We start from the raw sequence: 21,294 nt of genomic DNA on the forward strand, positions 1-21,294 counted from the left end.
AATTATTTGTTAAACAAAATAAGAGGGGGGGGGGGGTGCGTAGGGGACTTTCGGAGTGTGTTCATAGCTGAAGGCAATACTGGGCCTATTTTTAATCATCTAGGACCCGATCCCATTAGTGATGCCAAACGGATGAATATGCGATAAGGTCAATAACAGCTGCAAATCGCTTTCTTCACCTCATAAAAAACCTCCCCTGCACTTATTGGGATGGCGTGCTACACCAATGCGGTGATTTTATGTGATCTGATTTGAGGTTTTATATAATCCCCTTCCCACTCTAATAAAATAAATTGGAAATCTTCTGAAATCGCTTCTAAACTATCGCTTCAGTAATCTATAAGTATTGGTGGGTGTCGTACACGAGGCAATGCATACTTGTTCGATACCTACCGACACCACTTCTTATTCAAGGAATTAACATAGCTGACTCACTTTTGTCCTGCTATTATAATTCTAGAATTTTTGAATATAATACCAAATATAATTCAATTTTCATTTTTTTTTAGAAAACGAATCAACGTTTTCCTATTATCTCTTTTGACGAGTCTTATTTATATGTATCTATTTATATGTATCTGATGTAATGAGTACAGCTGTATTTTTGTGACTTGTAGAAAGAGACTAGGACAATAAGTCGACATCTCGACGTTACGATAAAAATAACACGATGATACGACAGAGTTAAGTGTCGTATGGTTGCGTCAATATTGTCGTGATGTCGTGTTGTCGCGCTATGAAAAGGGCGAGATTTAACATCGCCACTATCAGCCACCATAGTAATCTATAGGGGTTGGAACAGAAAGCTATCGTTTCTAGGACACGATGTCGACGGCATATTTTGTTATGTGGCATTTACTGGGGTCGATAAAAAAACTGCATCTTTTTATTAATCTAAAGGGGTTTAAGTTGATCAGTGAACGTATATTATTCCAGCTAAAATAAACAGTTAACTGAAGTCTCTAAAGGTAATTTAATACTAAATTTGTAGTACACAATTGTAAGTTAGCCAATATATGGAGCCGATATTATAATCCACTCCACGTCATTAATTACACATTGTACTTTACGTGGTTAGAGGTGTGTAAAACTGATAATAGGCCCAGACCATATGGGTCAGGCCACAGTACTGGTACAAGACAATTCATCATTTATACTTTAAAGAAACACTTTAATCTAGCATATGTTATCTCTACAGTGTGTTTTCTAAGTGTAAGTATACCAATAACCAAACTCCAGGTAATACTAAAATTTATGAATTTGATAAGGGGTTTGCTCAATGTAGTAACTTGTGTACCAGTACCGTTGCCTTATTCACATGTGAAATACAGGCCCAATTTCAAACTGCTCATTCAGTATTTGTGCTATCAGACGGATTTTACGTGCCATGTAGTGTAGTAATATCAATGCATGTGGTTTAGAAGATTTTAAGTTTAACCCCTATAGAATACAGATCGCCTACAAACGGTACCACATGAACCTGCACGACAGCATTTCTGATTACCAGAACATTGATCATCATTAGAACATGGACGACCACATCTTTGCACCCGAGGATTGAATATTTGTCGAGGACATCTGCCAGGTTTCATTTGTGATCGCGGTAACTGACAAGTGTGCCCACACCCGTTTGAACAACATTTTGTACGTCCGCGACAATCTGCATCATTTGAACATTCCTCTACGCAAACACCCCGGGTGTTTCGTGATACATGCGGACACGATCCAGGTTTAGATGCTTGGAAAACTGGTTGGCAGGTGTGTCCACACCCATTTGAACAACATTTTTCATCATCAGAACAATCATCGTCTCCCGAACACTCCTCAACACATGCACCAAAAGTGTCTCCGGGTCGGCGAGGACAGGACCCAGGTCTAGGTCTGGCTAAAATATAAATTAATAAGTCGAGTTAATTGGTAGTCTGAATTGTGGTTGGTTTTGAAGACTTGTGGCGTCACATCTAATAACTTAGCTTCTTATTTAGCTTACCCCTTTTACAGCTGAAATGGTGTATTTTAAAAGTGGATTTTAGCAGCCGAATAATGGTTTGCCATCGAGGTGTACGGGATATAATGCAGTCTAAGAACCTCATTACAATAGAGGAACCGCGGTGGTTGGATACTAGAGTTTGCCAAGAATTTAACTCTGGATCTTCCACCTTGGTTGTTCTTTGCGCCTGGTGCAGGGTCTGTCAAGGATTCTCTACACTGAAAAAAAACTTGTGTTGAAACAACACAAACTTGTGTTAAATTCAACACAAGTTAGGTGTCTCTATTTAACAACACAAACCTGTGTTAAAACAACACAAACTTGTGTTAAAACAACACAAAACTTGTGTTAAATGTTGAAACAACACAAAACTTGTGTTAAAATGTATCAAACAACACAAAACTTGTGTTGAAACTTGTGTGAAATCTACACAATACTTGTGTTGAAACTTGTGTTGAAATTTCTGAAACTTGTGTTAAAATTTCTGAAACTTGTGTTGAAATTTCTGAAACTTGTGTGGTTTCATACAAACTTGTGTATAACCATCATCAAAAACTTGTGTTGTATTTTTCCCCAATTTATATCCAGCATAGCAACCTTTCTATGCAGGACCCCTCTCTTTGCTCTGTAAAGTTTGATAAAAGAAGGAAACAAAAAAAAAATTGTAAGATTATTATTTATTCATAAAATCATAGGAAAAAGTAAATTAATACATCAAAACTAAATAGATATTTGAAATGTTAACAGAAAAACAGAGACTTCAATTCTAATACAAATTATATTGTGTTATATATAATGACCCCTCCCCCCCCCCCACTTTACCCATCACAAAATATAAAATAGCTATTTAAATTGTTTTTTGCCCCACACACTTTACCCATCACAAAATATAAAATAGCTATTTAAATTGTTCTTTACCCCAAAACAAGAACTGAGAATATAAAGATATGTACACAGTATCCCTACCCCATACCCCAAAATATATAATTCAAATATATCTAAATTTAATAACATCCAAACTAAGCACTAATAAGATTAATTATGCACTAAATTGAAACAATTTCAAAAACTGAAAAATGCTACAAAATCACACTACAAGTGATTTGTGAGGCATCTAGAAATAACTAGCATACACAAAAAAACTAACAAAAGAAAATTGCTCTATTTTGCAGGAGTAATAAAATGATGTAGAGCCTTTTCCTCATTAAAAAACCCCCAAACAAAATGAATATTTTATAAATAAAAGAAGCAAAGCATCAAGATTACAGGATGGAAATAAAAAAATATCATATGTACAAAAGATTTATATACAATCACAAGTCATAAGCCACAGTGGTTCAGTGAGCATAAGGCGTTGGCCGAGAAATTTCAACTGGATTTTCCGGCATAGTTCCCACTTTTCAATGTTGGATATGGCAAGGGATAATTGGGTACAAGCCCAGAATCAAAAGAGAGAGAGACAGAGAGAAATGGGGTTTAACGTCTACTCGACACAAACTAGGTCATTTTGGGACTAAAATATGGTTTAATTTTATTTCAATAATTCGCTAGCGCGTAGGGGTCTTTAGCAGTGGGAGGAAACCGGAGGTCCCGGATAAAACCCACAAGATTGGACAGGCGACCCTACTCCTTGTCTACAACCGGGGATTCGAAACCATGCCAGTTAACTCAATGACAGGAGGCCGTATGATACAGAATGCACGTGCTAACCATTCGGCCATCCACCCCCCCCCCCCCCCAGAATCGAAACCAACCCAACTGCGTACACTTTGAAGAACCCTTGAAAATTGAATTATTTGAATCAATGACAGACCTTCTGATCAAATGTGTGCGTGTTAACCATTCGGCCCCCCTGGGTACCCTTTAAAGAACCCTTGACAGTTGAAATATTTGATATAAGGGTAGGGTAGAATCACTCTAAGAACACAGAAAAGCAGGATATTAAAACGTATTTCATTTCATAAGCAAGGGAAAGTCACCTTAATGTAGGTCAAGGTTTTTTGTAATTCTGGGTGTATTTGATCTACATTTGGTTTCTAGTAATGCCTAATAAATACTTTATGATTTCCGACCAAATTCTAAGTGATTTATATGTCAGTTAACTTGCTATATTATACATACATATTTGAAGAGAATTAAAATCTAATTGTGTTTTGGAAGAAAATTTAACATTAATAACAAAAAATAAATATTTAAAAATTGGGTCAAATGCATTCTTTCCCAGAAGTATAAAATAAATTGATGCTTGGGTTCTCTTGTTGTTATCATACATCAAATACTCTTTCAAGGGTGTTCCAGCCTTAAAAATAAAAAGTAGGCAATAAGAATACAATGTTTAAATAAACAATTTATTTTGCCACATCGAGACTGAGTCTCTATTTGGTTTCAACTTTGCGTAACGCTTATTTTGTCTTGTTCACTTAAAGACCCACGCAGATTATTATGCTCAAATCAAATGGGTTAAAAGTCAGAAAAATGAAATGAAATGGGGTTTAACGTCCTACTGTTCTGCTCCTATACTGGGCTAATAATGACGGGCATATGCCACACAGTGTGCTATGAGGGAATTTTTGCCCGGGCAGCGGCACTATCATCTATTCTTATATCGAATTCCAACTGCCAGGGGATCTTTTACGTGCATTCCAATATTTGTCTCATCGGAAGGACTAGACAGCTGTCTTTGTCAGGCCAAGTCAGAAAAAAGTCTTGAGATTTGGGACTGAAGTCTCATAATAGGTCAACTATTCACACGGTTCATACATGTATTGTCTGCAAATCCAGATTCCCTACTACATCATTGGCAGCACCTATTTACTTGGCAATGTCTAATTATTTTTGGACCCATTCTTATTTTATTTCCATTGACAACAAATTGGATATTACCCTTTAAAATCTATTGAAATCTATTTGAAAAGTAAAATATTGTCCATCATTATTTTACTGCTATTTACTGTAAAAATACACATAGGCCCTATCATAACTTGAAGGAAATCAATGGATGTGATTGGCAAAAATCAAGCATGCCAAGTACTTGAAATAGCTGAGTCCTAGGCATTGCCCCAAGAAGAATAATTAGATTACCAAGCAAGTGTATAAAACTACTTCCTGATTAAAAATACAAATATGTATGTTACTTACATTTTGCCTGATTATCAAGCTCTGTGAGAAAAGTTTCCACAATATGAATAGCCATTTCCAACTGTTTTTATCTTTCTGACGTAGTTAACTGGAAAAAAACATACTATGTATTAGATGACTTAAATTGACTCAACAGTTAAAAGATGAAAGTTTTAATTTACAGTCTATATTTTACACAAATTTCTGGAGAGAATTAAAATATAATTGTGTTTGAGAGGGATATTTAACATTAAAAACAAAAATAAAATGCAACCGATAACTTATTAGCTTTTACAATCACTATATTCTTTTTCAAAATTATAAGGAGATCACATTGCTAAGAGGGTACGACGCTGGCTCACTAGCCTGGAGGTCGGGTGTTCGATCCCTGAATTGGCTGAGAAAGTTCATCCAGATTTTCCGACGTGTCTTCCCCTTGTCAGTGATACAGGACGGAGGACCTGACAAGGACAGCTGTCTAGTCGTTTGGATGGGATAAAAAAAACGAGGTCCTGTGTACACATTGGCGTGCATGTAAAAGATCCCTTGGCAGTTGGAATTCGATATAAGAGTAGGCTGTAGCGCCACTGCCCGGGCAAAATTTCCCTCATAGCACACTGTATGGTGTATGCCCGTCTTCATTAGCCCAGTTTATGAGCAAAACAGTAGGATGTTAAACCCCATTTCATTTCATTTTCAAAATTATAAAATAATTTGATGGCTTAATATTCAAGTATTATGACCAGGTAGAATTAGAGCATAGTTAATTTGAGGCCAGAGCCATTATAGATTAGCCAGAATCCTAATTAAAATAAACTCTGTAATTATATTAGAGAGACATTGTTTCATAAATTATTATCTATTGTAAAGTTATTCCAGTAAGGTATTAAGGATTATATTGTAACTAAAAACAAAGCTAAGGTATAAAAGTCCTAAAAATTGTATATATTAGAAAAAGGCGAGTTAACCACAGGCAGGCAGCAGGGCATACTGAAGGGCAGGTCTCTGATATAGTGACTAGTTATTTCTTAGATGCTGTTCCTTATTAAGTTACCTATCCTGTGGGTCAGTATTATATGTATATATTATCTTTGTTAGATATTGTTACAGAATATAAGATTATACTAAGAGAAGTGAGTTATTGAATTATTGTATGTTCAATCGTACACCTCCAACTAGATTGAACATACAACCCATCGTCGAAGGTTGGACTATAAGTAGGTCCATAAACCCTGGATGATAGTATGTGGTTGAGTTGGCAATAAATATACTTTCTACGGTTCACAATGTTTAAATAAATAACTTATTTTTCCACACGTTGAGTCTCTATTTTGTTTCAACTTTGCATAATACTTATTGTGTCTTTTCAAGTTACAGACCCAGGTAGATTATTATGCCTCAATGGGTCAGAAGCCAGAACAAAAGTCTTGAAAAAAAGACAATAATGAAAAAATAATCATTTAATTTACCAATTATCTCCACTAAGGCAGTGGTGAATACAGTATTGCAAACAGTATTACAATATGATATTATTTATATTTTACAAATTCATGCATTTGAACGCTTTATAATAATGATTATGAAAGGGTGTAACATTGCATCCATCTTATAGTTTTGAAGTCATATATCAAAACTGTATATCAACCAAACAAGCCTGCTGAGTCTCATGTTGATCGTATTTGAAATGGCATAGCGCTAGACTATGCCCCAAAAAGAAGAACTAGATTACCAAGTGTATATATATAGAGAGAAATGGGGTTCAACGTCCACTCGACACAAACTAGGTCATTTCGGGGCTAACATATGGTTTAATTTTATTTCATTAATTCGCTTGCACGTAGAGGTCTTTAGCAGTGGGAGGAAACCGGAGGACCCGGAGAAAACCCACGAGGTTGAACAGGCAACCCTACTCCTTGTCACGTACAACCGAGGATGACAGGCCGTATGATACAGCACGCACATGCTAACCATTCGGCCATCCAACCCCCCCCCCCCCCCACCAAGTGTATAGAACCAGTTCCTGATTCAAAAAGCAAATATGCATGGTACTTACATAGCCTTTGTCTGATAAGCAACCTCTAAGAAAACACCTCCACAATATCAATAGCCCTTTCCAGCTGTCTTGATCTTCCGAGGTGGCTAACTGAAAAAAAATATGCAATGTATTACATTAGTTGGCTTAAATTGACTAGACAGTTTTGATTAATTCAAAAAATGTTAATTTAACTACATTTGTTTTGTTTCATGTGTTGGTTTGCTTTGCCACAGATGAGACAGTCATATCTAACTAAGATTCTGTCTGTGCTCATACATGTACGTGTACAGTTTTACTATACTAAACTGAATTTTAGATTTCAAAATAACATAACAGCAATCTTTTCTATAAGAATTGAATAGTTACCCACCAAGAAAAAGCTGCTCTATCATCATTTTTTCCAGCCATTTCTTCTTCCATTTTTTTACTTTTATAATTTCTTTTGTTACATGATCTTTTCCTGGGTGATTTGCATATACATCCAATATTGAAACTGAAAAAATAAATACATGATATGTAATTTACCATTAAAGCTACCATACCATATATACAAACTGTGTGATTTGAAATTGAAACTAATGTATCTATATGTATCAAAAATTTTAATCCCAAGGAACTACCTAAGCCGTAAAAATCTATTTTTATAATCTTTGTTTGTCACATGGTTTCAATGTCGCAGTAATTAAAAGACGGCCATGGTGACTGAGTTAGTTAGGTGCTGGAATACAAGCATGGAGGCCACAGGTTACCTCTTGGGGTTGACCGAGAAAGCTCATCTTGATTTTTCAGAGTGGTTTCCCCTGAGATCCAATGTACACATTGGCGTACACATAAAAGTTCTCTTGGCAGTTTGAATTCGCTATGAGAGTAGGCCATAGTGTCGCTGCCCGGACAAACATTTTCTCTTAGCACACTGCATTAGACCAGTCGGAGCTGAACAGTAGGACGTTGTCTTTAAACCCCATTTCATTTCAGGTAATCTAGTATTTTTCTAGTAAGATTGAAGTCTCTCTACTTTCGTTATATGTAAATATCATATTTGAAATAAGCCATACTTTTATTCAATATGGGATGGGGCTGGGGGGAATGGTCTAGTAGTTAATGCATTCACATGAAATCACAGGGTCTGTCATTGTGTTAAGTGGCATGGTTTCGATTTCAAGGAGTAGAGTCGCCTGTCCAATCTCTTGAGTTTTTCTCTGGGCCATTCGGTTTCCTCCGTTTGCTAAATACCCATACCAGCAAACGAATTATTCATATCAAATTTAACCTTACCTGTCCTTTTTCCCGAAACGACCTAGCGTCTGTAGGCTAAGTAGAATGGAACAGTGTGCAGGGAAAGGGTGGAAACGGAAGAAAGCTAATCGTCGTCGTAGTTGATTACCGGTATGCATATAGGCATAGCTTGGACTACTTGATTCTTCAAATACAAGTACACGTAAGGCCTTGTTTATGTCATGTTTCTCTCTCTGTTGCATGTAAGTGTCATATAAATACTTTACTTGGGATTGTATGTTCACATACACTAATCATTGTAGGACATTGGTAAAAAAAATAATAGAAAATATAAAAATTAAATGAAATTGTTACCAGTTTTTCTTCAAATTCCAATTCAATGCCAAAATGGAGTCCTTGAACGGTAAATTCTCAATACGGTAATTGCTGTAACTGTAAGGTGGAATGAGTCATATCATCACTGACTGGAAAAAATAATGAAACTATAGAGAAACTTCCACAGACTGATTCTAGTTCCATTATTTATTATTTATTAACTGTGACTGAATCAGGAAAATAGGGGCCTAATAATATTCCACAGAGTGACAGAGTCAGAGGTTGAACGGAGGGTTTGGGGAAAATATCTGCTTATTTGATTTAAGGTTGTTTTTTTAAACATAAATTAGATTACAATTCAACTAACACAAAAGTGTAAAAAGATTTTTTCTAGTCTGTGCCCGCGTTTATGTCTACTCTTGGCAAAATCTTTATAATATAAAAAATCATGAAACAAGAATCAAAATGGCCGCCAATCCAATCCAACCTCCCAAGATATAATTTCAAAACAGATTCTTACCTGCTGGTTCAAGTCGAGCCGTTTCTGGTTTAATCATAATGTGATTCTGTAATGTACGTATTTGAACAACATCGTAGCGCCGAACAACTAATGTTAATTAAGCACGATTTCAGAAAAATTGAACAGATTTGATTAATAACATGCCGAATTTTTTTCCCTGTCCCCGCCCGCCATTTTAAACATGAACTTCCGGGTTAAATTGTTGGAGTTTTTTTTAAGGAAACGAAATACTAATATTATACACAAAAACAATATCGATGTTAAATTACATACATAGAGGATATTTGTCGTTTTAGAGTGAATAACATATTTTATTTCATCGAGAAGCAAGAAAACTTATATTTTCACGAATGCGTAATGTTCTATTTATTTTATGATTTTACAATCATTTTAGGTAAAAACAACTAGCCAGTGGAATAACACTTTTATTTCACTGATAAAACGCGGTATTCCACTACTGATCATAAAATAAATGGTATTATTTTTTTTTATATAAATATTCACAAACCTGCGGTCTTTTATTCTCTGTGACCATTAGCTTACATTTGTCAAACATATCACTGCCCAAAAATCATTTCAGCACGCTGTTAAATGGTAAATGAATTGTGTGAAATCAATTCATTTAATGTCCGGTTGCACAGAGGTGATATCGCAGACAAACTGTAGCCTATAGTACGTTGATTTTATGATGATGAGTTAGTTGTATTTTACGTCCGCTTCAACCAATCACATTAAATAATAGTTTTACTTATTTTCTTGTCAATGCATTTGGAGTCAATTGTTAAAATCACACCGGGCATGAGCGCTCAATAGGCCTTTGATCTACCAGTTTATTGGGCCCATAAAAAATCAACAACTTTATTTTAACTACAGACATCTTAACACCAATTAGCATTCAAGTCTGTCTGGCCATCATGTCTGAGTAAAAAATACTTTTCTTATACTTGTGGACGCCCGGATTAAGACTTTGTATGGAGTTCAAATTTAAAAAAAAATATTTGTTGACGGTACACATTACTTGTGTTAATAATATGAAAAAACCCACAAGATTTGTGTTAATGCATTAAAAAGAACACAAGTTTGTGTTAATGCAATGCAAAACAACACAAGTTTTGTGTAGAATAATTTTCACACAAGTACTTGTGTTGAGATCCAACACAAGTTTTTTTTCAGTGTAGTGTTTATTATTGGGGCGAAAAAGTAAGGTCCGGTGTACATGTCCACGCGCATCTAAAGGAAACCTTAGAATTTGAATTAAAAGTAGGCCCCATAGCGGACCGCATGGCGTATGCTCGTCTTCATTAGACCGATTGAAGCAGAACACCTCATCCATTTATATCAAAATAGCAGAAGACTTACAAACAATTCCATTCCAGCAACATCTGCCATTTCCATCTCGACGTCGAACACAGTAGCTACCAGTCGGACAAGCAGCATTACTGGAACATTGGATTTCTCTAATAGAAGTATCAATTATAGGTCGTCCAATTGGACATACAGAGCGTACAGGTCTTGGTTCTGAAACAGAAAGCATAATATTTAGGTGCAAGTATTATTCCAAGACCTCATTATGTCCGTTTTAGTTAGTCAAATATCGAAACGAAATATTCATTCTACAATAGTTCAGTATTTATATAAGAAATGATGCACCAAGCCCCCTTTGACTCGTAGGACCATTCTATGTACATGATTCGACACTTACCACCTGAGCAAACTGCGACTGGAAAACAAGGACTTGTCACACATTGAACTTGTTGTACTCGACATCCTTCAGGAAAACACCTTACTGTCTGGAAAGTATTAAATAAATACATATAATTATTTATATACGAATACATTTAGTCCGTCAGCAGGTCGACAACCCTGGATATACAGTCCACCTAATGATATTTGATGGATAAAATATCTTCCATACATGTAGATTCAGAATCCGGATGATGCCACAATGGCACCTTTGGGGAAATATAAATATTGAAATTTAAACATATGGATTGAATGTGTTTTCTGCAAGAATCTCTCCAGGACGATTTAAACGTGATAATTAATTGAGATATTAAAGGTTGAGTGGGGGAGTCTAACTTTGTCAAGTTTAGTACGGGGAGTACCGACCGCTTGATGCTATCTTAGACCAAGCTAATTGACATGCTATTACACCGCAATCCTTAAAGACACATTCTAAGAGAGCTAAATGTGCCTATTGACACAGCAAGCCCATACACAACCCTCTGGACCATCTTGTGGCTTAGATATTGAGTGAATTAAGAAATGTCCGCCACATCTGCTTCAAATCGACCTATCAAGTCGACATGGTTTTGTCATTCACGGAGACTTTAGGTAATCGTGGCAATGCTACTTGATCAAGAATATGAAATCTTGACAGAGTCTCAATATACCAATTTTTCGGCAATCGTCGTAGACGATTTAGGTCTATTTGTTGTCAAAACTTTAAACATTCATAACTTCGCCCAGGTTAAAGTAATATATAGATTTCATTATCTGTGAACTGCTATAGCAAGAACGATCAGCTCTTTATTCAAATCTGACATAATGATTCTTTTACTGTCCGAACAATTACAAAACCTAAAACATTCAAGCAACTTACATTACAAGGATAGGGTAATCGACGCTGTGCTGTTGAAACAACGAAGCATAATGCCTAAAAGATAAATAAATACATTGACGGTTAAAACGACAAGCCTTGACACGACTTTCGTAATGTAGTAAAACATAGATATCTGGCACTATCTTGATCATTTTAATAACTTTGGGGGCAAATTTTAATAATACGTGTATTAACAATAAATAATTAGTTGCGACTTGAAAGCAGTACGAATTCGAAATATGTTGAAACAGGGTTTCTGAATAGTTTCATCAGAAAGTATTTGTATAATGAAAAAAAAAACATCGATTAAGACTATGACTGGATACAGTCGAAATATTCTGCGGCAAGTAATCGTATAGCGTTTTTAAATGCATTCATATAAATATGTATATAAAAATAAAATTTTAAATAAATAAAAACTGTTCTTACCAATAAGTAAATATGGAGGATAGTCATATTTGTGTCGCCTATCTTACTATAATGACGTGTTGTTTGATGTAAGCCTTATTTATAGTCGACTATTTATGATAATATCCTGTTACTGATGTATTTTTGATTAGTATAAAAATTTGAGGACATATATCAAAATTTCAATACACTTGTCACATTTACATACTTAAAACTTAAAGTAAGCTAAAGCTGTAATATTAGACAATAGTTTTATGTCCATGTCTCCTAGTATTTCAGCGGGTTTTCCCCTTTTAGGAACTCCATTCATACTCTTAACAGGAACTTAAGATCAAACTCGGGTTATTCATTCAGCCATCGGCCATCGTCTTATGCCTTTTTTTTCTAAATGATTGATTTTTTTTTTTTGGGGGGGGGGGGGGATTTTTTTTTTTTTGTTGCATTTTAAAGTATATATTTATTTTAATCATTGATTCCATGGTTTGTGAGCTCACGTCTTACAGGTACACGATGACCCATTTCCTTAAAAATGATTGCTGAAAGGTATTACATAATGTGTCTTTAACATGTAATTTTAAACCGGAATGTATATATGTTTTTAATGTTATATAAGCATAGTTGAAACTGTAAAATATAATTGGTGTATTACCTTTTTTAAACTCTGCCTTCTAATCAACATCAATCAAAACGGTGACGAGGTTTCATATCTCCATCAATCAAACTTTGTGTAAGATCACGAAGTTTGTAACTTAGTAACACATGGTAGCATATTTTATGGATATTGAGTATTGAGTTTATTACTATGCGAATCAGGGGCGTAAATGTGGGGGGGGGGTGGAGGGGTGGTACACCCCCCAGGAAAAAAAATAGTCGGTCGCAAAATCAGTGCAGTCGGTCGCAAAATAAGAGCAGTCGGTATCAAAATAAGTGCTGACTGCACACGTCACGCTACTCACGCAAAACTTTAGTATAAATAACCTTGTCAACTTAATGTGTTTCACTCTTATTCTTTTGTGAGTATGTAGGTCTAAGAACAAAATATCCCCCAGGGAGAAAAATAGTCGGTCTCAAAATAAGTGCAGTCACTGCAGTCGGTCTCAAAATTTTGCATTGCCGTCTTAATGAATTAATGAGGTAAACTAATAATGCCAGAATAGATCCCAAATACTAGTCGGTCGCAAAATCAGTGCAGTCGGTCGTAAGATATGAGAAGTCGGTATCAAAATAAATGCTCACTGCACACGTCACTCTACTCTCGCAAAACTTTAGTATAAAATAACCTTGTCGACTTATCATGTTTGAAAAAAATGTTTTTCACCCCATGGCAAAAAAATAGTCGGTCTCAATTCCATTATGCCATCATTCTTCAACTCCTTCTCTGACTTTTACTATCTCATCACTATCATATTCACAGTTACAGTGAATCGCCCAGTTAGTAGTACCACTAGTGAGTGAGTCGTTGGTCAAAAGACTGTAGAATTGTTAGTTCTACTCTCACAAAACAGGCGACATTGACAGATAGTCCTCAAGATTCTGTCCCATTTCTTATCCTCCCGTTAACGAGAATTTGGATGCATTTGCCATGACATTGACTAAAACTGTCAGGCCCAGTCCCAAAAATTAAAAGCTCGGTTAAACATCTCAAATTTTTTCGCGCCTGCGGCGCTCGATTCCATTATAACATCATTCTTCCACTCCTCTGTTGTCTTATACTGTCTCAGCACTATCATATTCACGGTTATACTGAACTGCCTAGTTATGTTAGTAGTACCACTGGCACTGGTGTGTGGGTCGTGGGGCGTCAGACTATACAAAAGTTCTGTCAACTCTTGCAAAACAGGCGGAATTGACAGGGGGCAGATCTCGAGATTTTGTCTAATTGACTCACATTTCTGGCCCCCTCGTCCACAAGAATTTCTCCCAGCAATGACCTCAAATGCCAAGATATTGACTCAATTTTTCAAAATTTTCTCATGTTGCTCAGTGTTATAAGCACAATCATATATGACATAAACTTTATGTCAACTTAAATAAAACTGCTTTCCAGCGAGACAACGATCGGCAAACAACTATATGATTATACAATACCATCTATGTTCTACCGGGACGCTTAATGTTATAGCCAGTATTTTGTTGACATTCATTGTGGGGTGGGATTGTGGCTGAGGTGGTGCCCTAGATTTGGAACCCACTCCCACCCCTATCTAGATCCGCTACTTCACATGTGCCCTACAAAACTCGCACCTGTGGTGCTCGGTTCCTGACTGCGTCACTCGTACTAGGGGTATCGGCATCAGTCGGTCGCATTTTCGCTAAACACCCCCCCCCCCCCCAAACAAAATCGTTATGTACGCCCCTGTATGCGATATTTTATGGATACACAAGAATTGAGTTTATTACTATTCAATATTTTATGGATACACAAGAATTGAGTTTATTACTATGCAATATTTTATGGATACACAAGAATTGAGTTTATTACTATGCAATATTTTATGGATACACAAGAATTGAGTTTATTACTATGCGATATTTTATGGATAAAAAAGTATTGAGTTATTACTATGCGATATTTCTACGTGGATACCCTCTTCGTTATCAAGCAAATGATACAGTTGTATTTAATTGTTATGCTGTATGTGATAACCCCAAGGGTATATTTTAATAATTGTGAGACCCACTCCTGGTGAATTGTCCCAGTTGAACAGCTCCAAATGCCTTTCTTTAAAAAAAAAAACACACAAAATAAACAAACAAAAAAACAAAACAAAAACAAACACAGCATTTTTTAATTTCAATCCAGGAGTTACGTTCGCTTCTAACATTGGATTCTTAACTGGGGTCGTGGGCCCTGTTTCTCGAAATCTTAACTAAAGATAAAATCCAAATTTTAGTAGATACTTCAATTTTGATTGGCTAAGCACTAAAATGAATCTAATATTATCCAATCAGATTACTAAAATTTGGATTTAATCTTAAGTTAAAATTTCGTGAAACAGGCCCCTGGTTATTGAAATCTGAACTACTCATTTCAACCCAGTATATACTATTCTTAACTGGGGTCCTGCATGGTTATTGAAATTTGATCTACTCAAATCAAGTCAGGATATAATATTCTTTATTGAAATCTGATCTACTCAATATTGATTAAGACGGAAATACGTCATGAAGTAAACTGTGTGTGAAATTATCCCCGGACAGATGTATCCCTCCTTCCACATTTCGTCGAATTCCCACCGTGATGAGCTAATTTTACAAGATCTAGGGATCTCCTTGTACATGAGCCAGCGACTTACCAACTGAACCACCATGGCCCCAACATCAAAATGTAGTATGTGTGTGTGTGGGGGGGGGGGGGGCGAATGGGTAACACGCGCGTGTTGTATCATACCGTCTGTCATTGAGTCAACTGGCGTGGTTTCGATTCCCCGGTCGTACATATCAAGGAATAGGGTCGCCTGTCCAATCTTATTGGTTTTCTCCAGATCCTCTTCGCTTTCCTATCACTGCTAAAGACCCATACGCACAAGCGAATAATTGAAATAAACCGTGTGTTGGTCCCGAAATAACCTAGCTTGTGTCGAGTAGACGTTAAACCCATCTCTCTCTCATTCTGTGTGTCTCTCTTTCTCGTGGTGGGTGAGGGTAAATAGATATCATAAACATAGCACACACTGCCAAGCACTGGCAGCAGCCCAACACAAAAACACATTAAACACCCTATATGTACAATTTGTAACGCTAAAACTGAAAATGCTATCATTACTACCAGGGGCGGATACGAGAATTTCGAATGGGTGGGAGAGGGGGTGCAACAAACGTTGTTGCCGTGTCTAGCGAGTAAAAAAACAAATTTACCATTTTCTTAGGATTTTTCTGAGAATAAACAAGTGGACTATAAAATGCAATTTACATTTAAACAGTTTGCGACATTCTTATGTCGGACATTCCGGAAAAAAAATATATAAGAAATAAAAGAACTTCGAGCGGACCCAATCAAATAGATATGTAATGATATGAATGACACGTCAGTACCCAGGAATGATTCATTGAAACATATTTTATTGAAGCATATCAAAATGATCGGACATAACTTTCAAAAGCTTTAGAGTGGCCCTTTCTATATAAAAATTATAATTTTAAATAAAATAACGAAAAATAGTATACAGTATCAATCTGATTAAAACACAGATCATATTTCGTTTCGTTTTTTATAGTTCATAATTTCGTTTTTCTTGTCTTTATTACACTAGGACCTGGACTTGTTGTTATATTACCGGCGTTTTAGTTGAAATGATCATAAGCCAATGAAACGGTATGTTACGCCGAATTCTTGGCGTGTCATGCGCGGAACTGTGGGTAAACCACTAGAAACGTCAACGCTGATTGATTAATCAATGTCCGATATAATGGGGTCAAAAGCCACTGTACGACCAATCTGTATTTTAATCAGATAGTATATACAGTATGTATTTAAATACGTGAATTCTTGTATCAGCTAATCAACAATCCACATAAATAACAAGTAGACACTAACTCAATATACTATAAATCATATCATGGTAGCTTTGAATAGCAAATAAATATACTGCAAATGATATCATGGTAGCTTTGAATAGAAAGCGAGAATAGAATCCACAACATCACTTACATACATTATGCTCAATATAATTCATAAGTTATAATAATAAATTATGCATTAAGAATAAGCTACATCTGCCTATCGCAGATCTTTCTTTAGGCCTGAAATATTATATAAATTATTAACATTAAACATACATTATGCAAGAGCTAAATCTTTCTTTAGGCCAGAAATGTTATCTAATTTATTAATTAGACATTAATTAACTTATCCAGACCATAATCAACTCTCGATGTCATCACTAGCCTGCGATATTTACTGGATTAGAATCCGGTCTGCTGCTTCTGATTAAATCAAAAAATGGATAATCGATACTATGTTTTTTATCGTGCCGACTTTAGTAATATGATCGAGGCTAGGCCGAAATTTCAATCGCTTTATTTTCTTAGTTCACAGTGGATCAATTTGACTGTGCGACAGCACACTATACAAGCCAAAATAGACTCGAAAATAGGAAATTAAGAAATAATACACTGCGATAATAGCGCCCCTCGTTTTTTCCTAATTCCTTATGTTCGACATTCATTTTGGCTTGTCGAAAGTCGACAAGACGGTACACAATCCAAAATGAAAGTCGAAAATAAGAAATTAGGAAAAAACTAGGGGCGCTATTATGGCGGTGTAATATTTCTTAATTTCCTATTTTCGAGTCAATTTTGGCTTGTATAGCGTGCTGTCGCCTCACATTTTGTCGTAACCTGTACTTTTCGACTTTCGTGTTTTGAAGGGACGAAAGGTAGAAATTACGAATGGTAGTTATAGGCTTCTATATATATCCTTACCACTTCAATTTCAACTTTTCACAAATGAAGAAGCTGCGATAAAGACACTGCTGGTCATTGAACAGGGACCATCGTTACCGCTTCAATTTCAACTTTTCACAAATGAAGAAGCTGCGGTAAGGACATTGTTGGTCATTGAACATAAATGGCCCGAATTCCAAACAATGTTCGGCATGAAATGAATTGCTGGGATTACCCTCTTCCCAATGGTTGCTTTGTAGTGGAGATCCATCATTCCAAATCCATTCACCTTCTGCTTTTAAATCATTCCCACCAATCCAATAAAGATGTCCTGAATTACAAATAAAATGAAATGGGGTTTAACATTCTGTTAAGGGTTCTTTTACGTACACTCCAATGTGTACACGGCTTCTCTCTCCACGCCTCCCTGAACCAGTGATAAGGGGAAACCACTCCAGAAGATTCTGAGGAACTTTCTCGGCCAACACCGGGCGCGAACCCGAGACCACTTGGTTAGTGAGTCATCGCCTTACTGACTGGGCCACGAAAGCTCCCCGAATTGCAAATAAAATGAATACTATAAAGATTGCGATATAATTGATGTTATTATTTCAATTAACATTTGAACAGCAATGTAATAAGCGAAAGATATTGGGACTTGTTTGGACCTGTAACCTCAAGGGTATCCTCCGAGAACCTCCACATCCTTACGATATATATGAATTGTGCGAAATTCTACCGAATTTGTAAATTGCATAACAAACCAGCGGTTGCCATGCACGATGAGCCAACAGACTTCACTTAAATTTAAAAACAATCAGGAATATAACCCAGAGAAACCATTGTGTAATGCCAGCATGAGTCATGATCTGCTATATGTTACAAGAAATATGAATATAAGCATTAAAATTTAACCATACAAGTAACCACATCGATGAAATGTATACTATTCCAAAAAAGTAGGGGATATTTGATTTTTAAGTGTTATTAAAGTCACCTAATGAAACTGACGAAGAAACAAATGACAAAATGAAATGAAGTTCACATTCATCGATTTATTCCAAATGATCGTTAGACTAAGTAAGGCACAGACTGACCATTATAAGGGTAACATGATACCCGGGGTCAAACAGCAAAGTTACCACAGCATCACAACCAAGTCAGTAACGGGTAAATCCTCCTCTGTTTGCCAAACAAGCATTGATCCGACGTGGCATACTCCTAATGAGACGTCTAAGGTCATTTTGGTCCAGATTGTCCCATTCCTGTTGCAACGCAGCAGCAAGTTCTTGGACATTGGCAGGACGTTGTTGACGTTGACGTAACCTCTGTCCAAGCATGTCCCAGACATGCTCGATGGGGGAGAGGTCGGGACTCAGTGCTGGCCAAGGTAATGTGGTGATGTTCTGTTGTTGGAGGTAACCTGTAACGATCCTGGCCCTGTGACATCTTGCGTTGTCATCCCGGAAGATGAAACGGCGGCCATGACGTCGTGCGAACGGCACAACATGGACTGCCAAGATGTTGTCCCGGTAGTACTGGCCTGTAACACGCCCTGCAACAACATGTAAAGCCGTTCTTCCAGCAACAGTGATGCCTCCCCACACCATAACAGAACCACCCCCAAATCGATCATGTCTGATGACGTTAACGTCTTGGAAGCGCTCGTTTCGACGACGCCACACCCTCCTACGTCTGTCCAAAAAATCAACAGTGAACCTTGACTCATCTGAAAACATCACATTGCTCCAGCGTCGATTATCCCAGTGTTGACGATCACTACACCAACGACGTCTTGCCTGAATGTGATGATCTCTCAAACAAGGGATCACGCGAGGACGTCGGGCGCGAATGTGACCCCTATGCAGTCGATTCCGAATATTCTGGCCACTCACTCTCACACCAGTGTCTGTTTGAAGACGAGCGCTGATCTGATTTGCTGTGATGACACGATTTCTCAAGGCCAAGGTACGGATAAATCGATCCTGGGCTTGAGTTGTCGCCCTTGGTCGACCTGAGCGTGGTCTGTCCTGTACAGATTGTGTATCACGGTATCTGGACCATAGCCTGCTTATGACAGACTGAGAAACATTCATCGTCCGCGCCACAACCGCCTGTGTTGTGCCGATCTGTAGCATGCCAAGGGCACGTAACCTTTCATTTTGGGTAAGCCGACGCATATCAAAATTGTTTTCTGGTCACTAAAACAATTAAACTGATGTTTCCACCCTGGAATTCAATGCCACAATGACTGTAACATTCAAAGTCAGAGTCGTGCAAATCTTGGGTTGGACCCCCATGATGATCCCAAGCATCACCTGCATTCCATGCGGATTATTGGTGCGTTTGGGCGTCACATGTAACCGGAAATGTTTCTTCTGTTAGGTTCTATAGTGACTTTTTTCGTAGTCATTTGCATATTTTAGTATTATGCCCCCAAAATCAAATATCCCGTACTTTTTTTTGAATAGTATATTATAAAACAGGTAGTCTAAAACTAAATGCTCTAAGTCAATTAAGAAACGTTTTGGTATTCAATATGCAAACAAACGGTTGCCTAGCAAGATACGCCCATAATTTTCAAGAGATGGACAGAGAACCTCCAGAATGTCCACGACTTTTGTATTACATACTTTTACACTATTTGCATACGAGGAGCAGTCATTTGTTCGGGCAGTTCTGTTCCAATGTTTAAGAAATTGAAACTCAACCGCCATTAGTGTGTAACGGTGATATATGTGAACGGTTTTTAAATTCAGATAAAAAATTGTGACCTCAAGAGTGACTATAAGCTTTAAACGTGATCTGTCATTCAATCAGGGGCTATAATCCAGGAAGTTACAGGCCGATATGTCATGTGCCAATATTGACAGGAACCGAGGGATTGTTGGGTTGTAAACATACATTTTAATTTTAAGTTTCATCGAAATCGGATAAAAATTGTGACCTCTAGCGTGTCCACTTTAGCGCCTCCTAAAGTTGACGTGATTTTTCGTACATTTAGGGGTCATAATCTATGAAGTTCGTTCAGATACATATCGAAAGGAACCGAGATATTTAGGAGATAAACCTATATTTAAAGTTTGAATAAAATTTGTGACCTCTAGCGTGTACACAAACAAATTTTGGACGGACGGACAGGGGTGACTACAATATAAATCCACATGAAATTGTGGGCCTCCAACAACAATCTGCGTCCCGCATCTTTTTTACATTTTGATATTAAATGTCATAGCGAAGTCAGTCATGGAGGTGAGCGGGAGAGCAAGCCAAAGGCGTGTAATGTTCTATTGATGCATCGCTGAGCGGAGTGGATGTATACAAATCAACCAACCTCCACCGTACTGCTCTATCACTTCTTTTTTCAGGAAGAAATCTTCAGACTTCATGGTGAGAAGATGACCCCCATCTTGATTACACGTTTTGTTAGCGCTATACCAAGTTGTCGTCGTCTTGAACATTCTCATACAAGACCTTCCGCCATATAAAGGATATCCAACAATACTACAGCTATCTGTTCAAATAAATAAATTGCAATACCTATTTCATGAGAGAGTACTAAATCTGCATGATCTGTTTTTATCTATGTTCCAAAGACCAGATATCGAATGGAACAGCATGAGGAAAAAGAATTTGCCTTTGTTAACATTTTACATCATTGTTAGGCATAAGCAAAGATGCGTTCA

General features: G+C 36.9%; 1 protein-coding gene and 1 long non-coding RNA gene across 3 annotated transcripts; both read right to left on the reverse strand.

Annotated features, from left to right (window-relative positions):
* Positions 1 to 1,175: 1,175 nt before the first annotated feature.
* LOC126827581 (whey acidic protein) lies at positions 1,176 to 16,880 on the reverse strand. The gene is made up of 5 exons (XM_056102329.1): positions 16,875 to 16,880; positions 11,816 to 11,869; positions 10,916 to 11,003; positions 10,573 to 10,731; positions 1,176 to 1,885 (listed from the first exon to the last, which is right to left on the reverse strand). The coding sequence occupies exons 1-5, from the start codon at positions 16,878 to 16,880 to the stop codon at positions 1,434 to 1,436; spliced, it is 759 nt and encodes a 252-aa protein (XP_055958304.1). The 3' UTR covers positions 1,176 to 1,433.
* Positions 4,076 to 9,338, reverse strand: LOC126828070 (uncharacterized). 2 transcript variants are annotated; one of them, XR_008788909.1, is made up of 5 exons: positions 8,733 to 9,338; positions 7,513 to 7,635; positions 7,161 to 7,250; positions 5,129 to 5,216; positions 4,076 to 4,289 (listed from the first exon to the last, which is right to left on the reverse strand). It is a non-coding gene; the product is annotated as an uncharacterized LOC126828070 (long non-coding RNA). The 2 variants fall into 2 exon arrangements; XR_008788908.1 differs by lacking the exon at positions 8,733 to 9,338 and adding an exon at positions 8,418 to 8,577.
* Positions 16,881 to 21,294: the final 4,414 nt, after the last annotated feature.

This window comes from Patella vulgata, chromosome 7, assembly GCF_932274485.2.
Source record: "Patella vulgata chromosome 7, xgPatVulg1.2, whole genome shotgun sequence".
Lineage (NCBI taxonomy): Eukaryota > Metazoa > Mollusca > Gastropoda > Patellidae > Patella > Patella vulgata.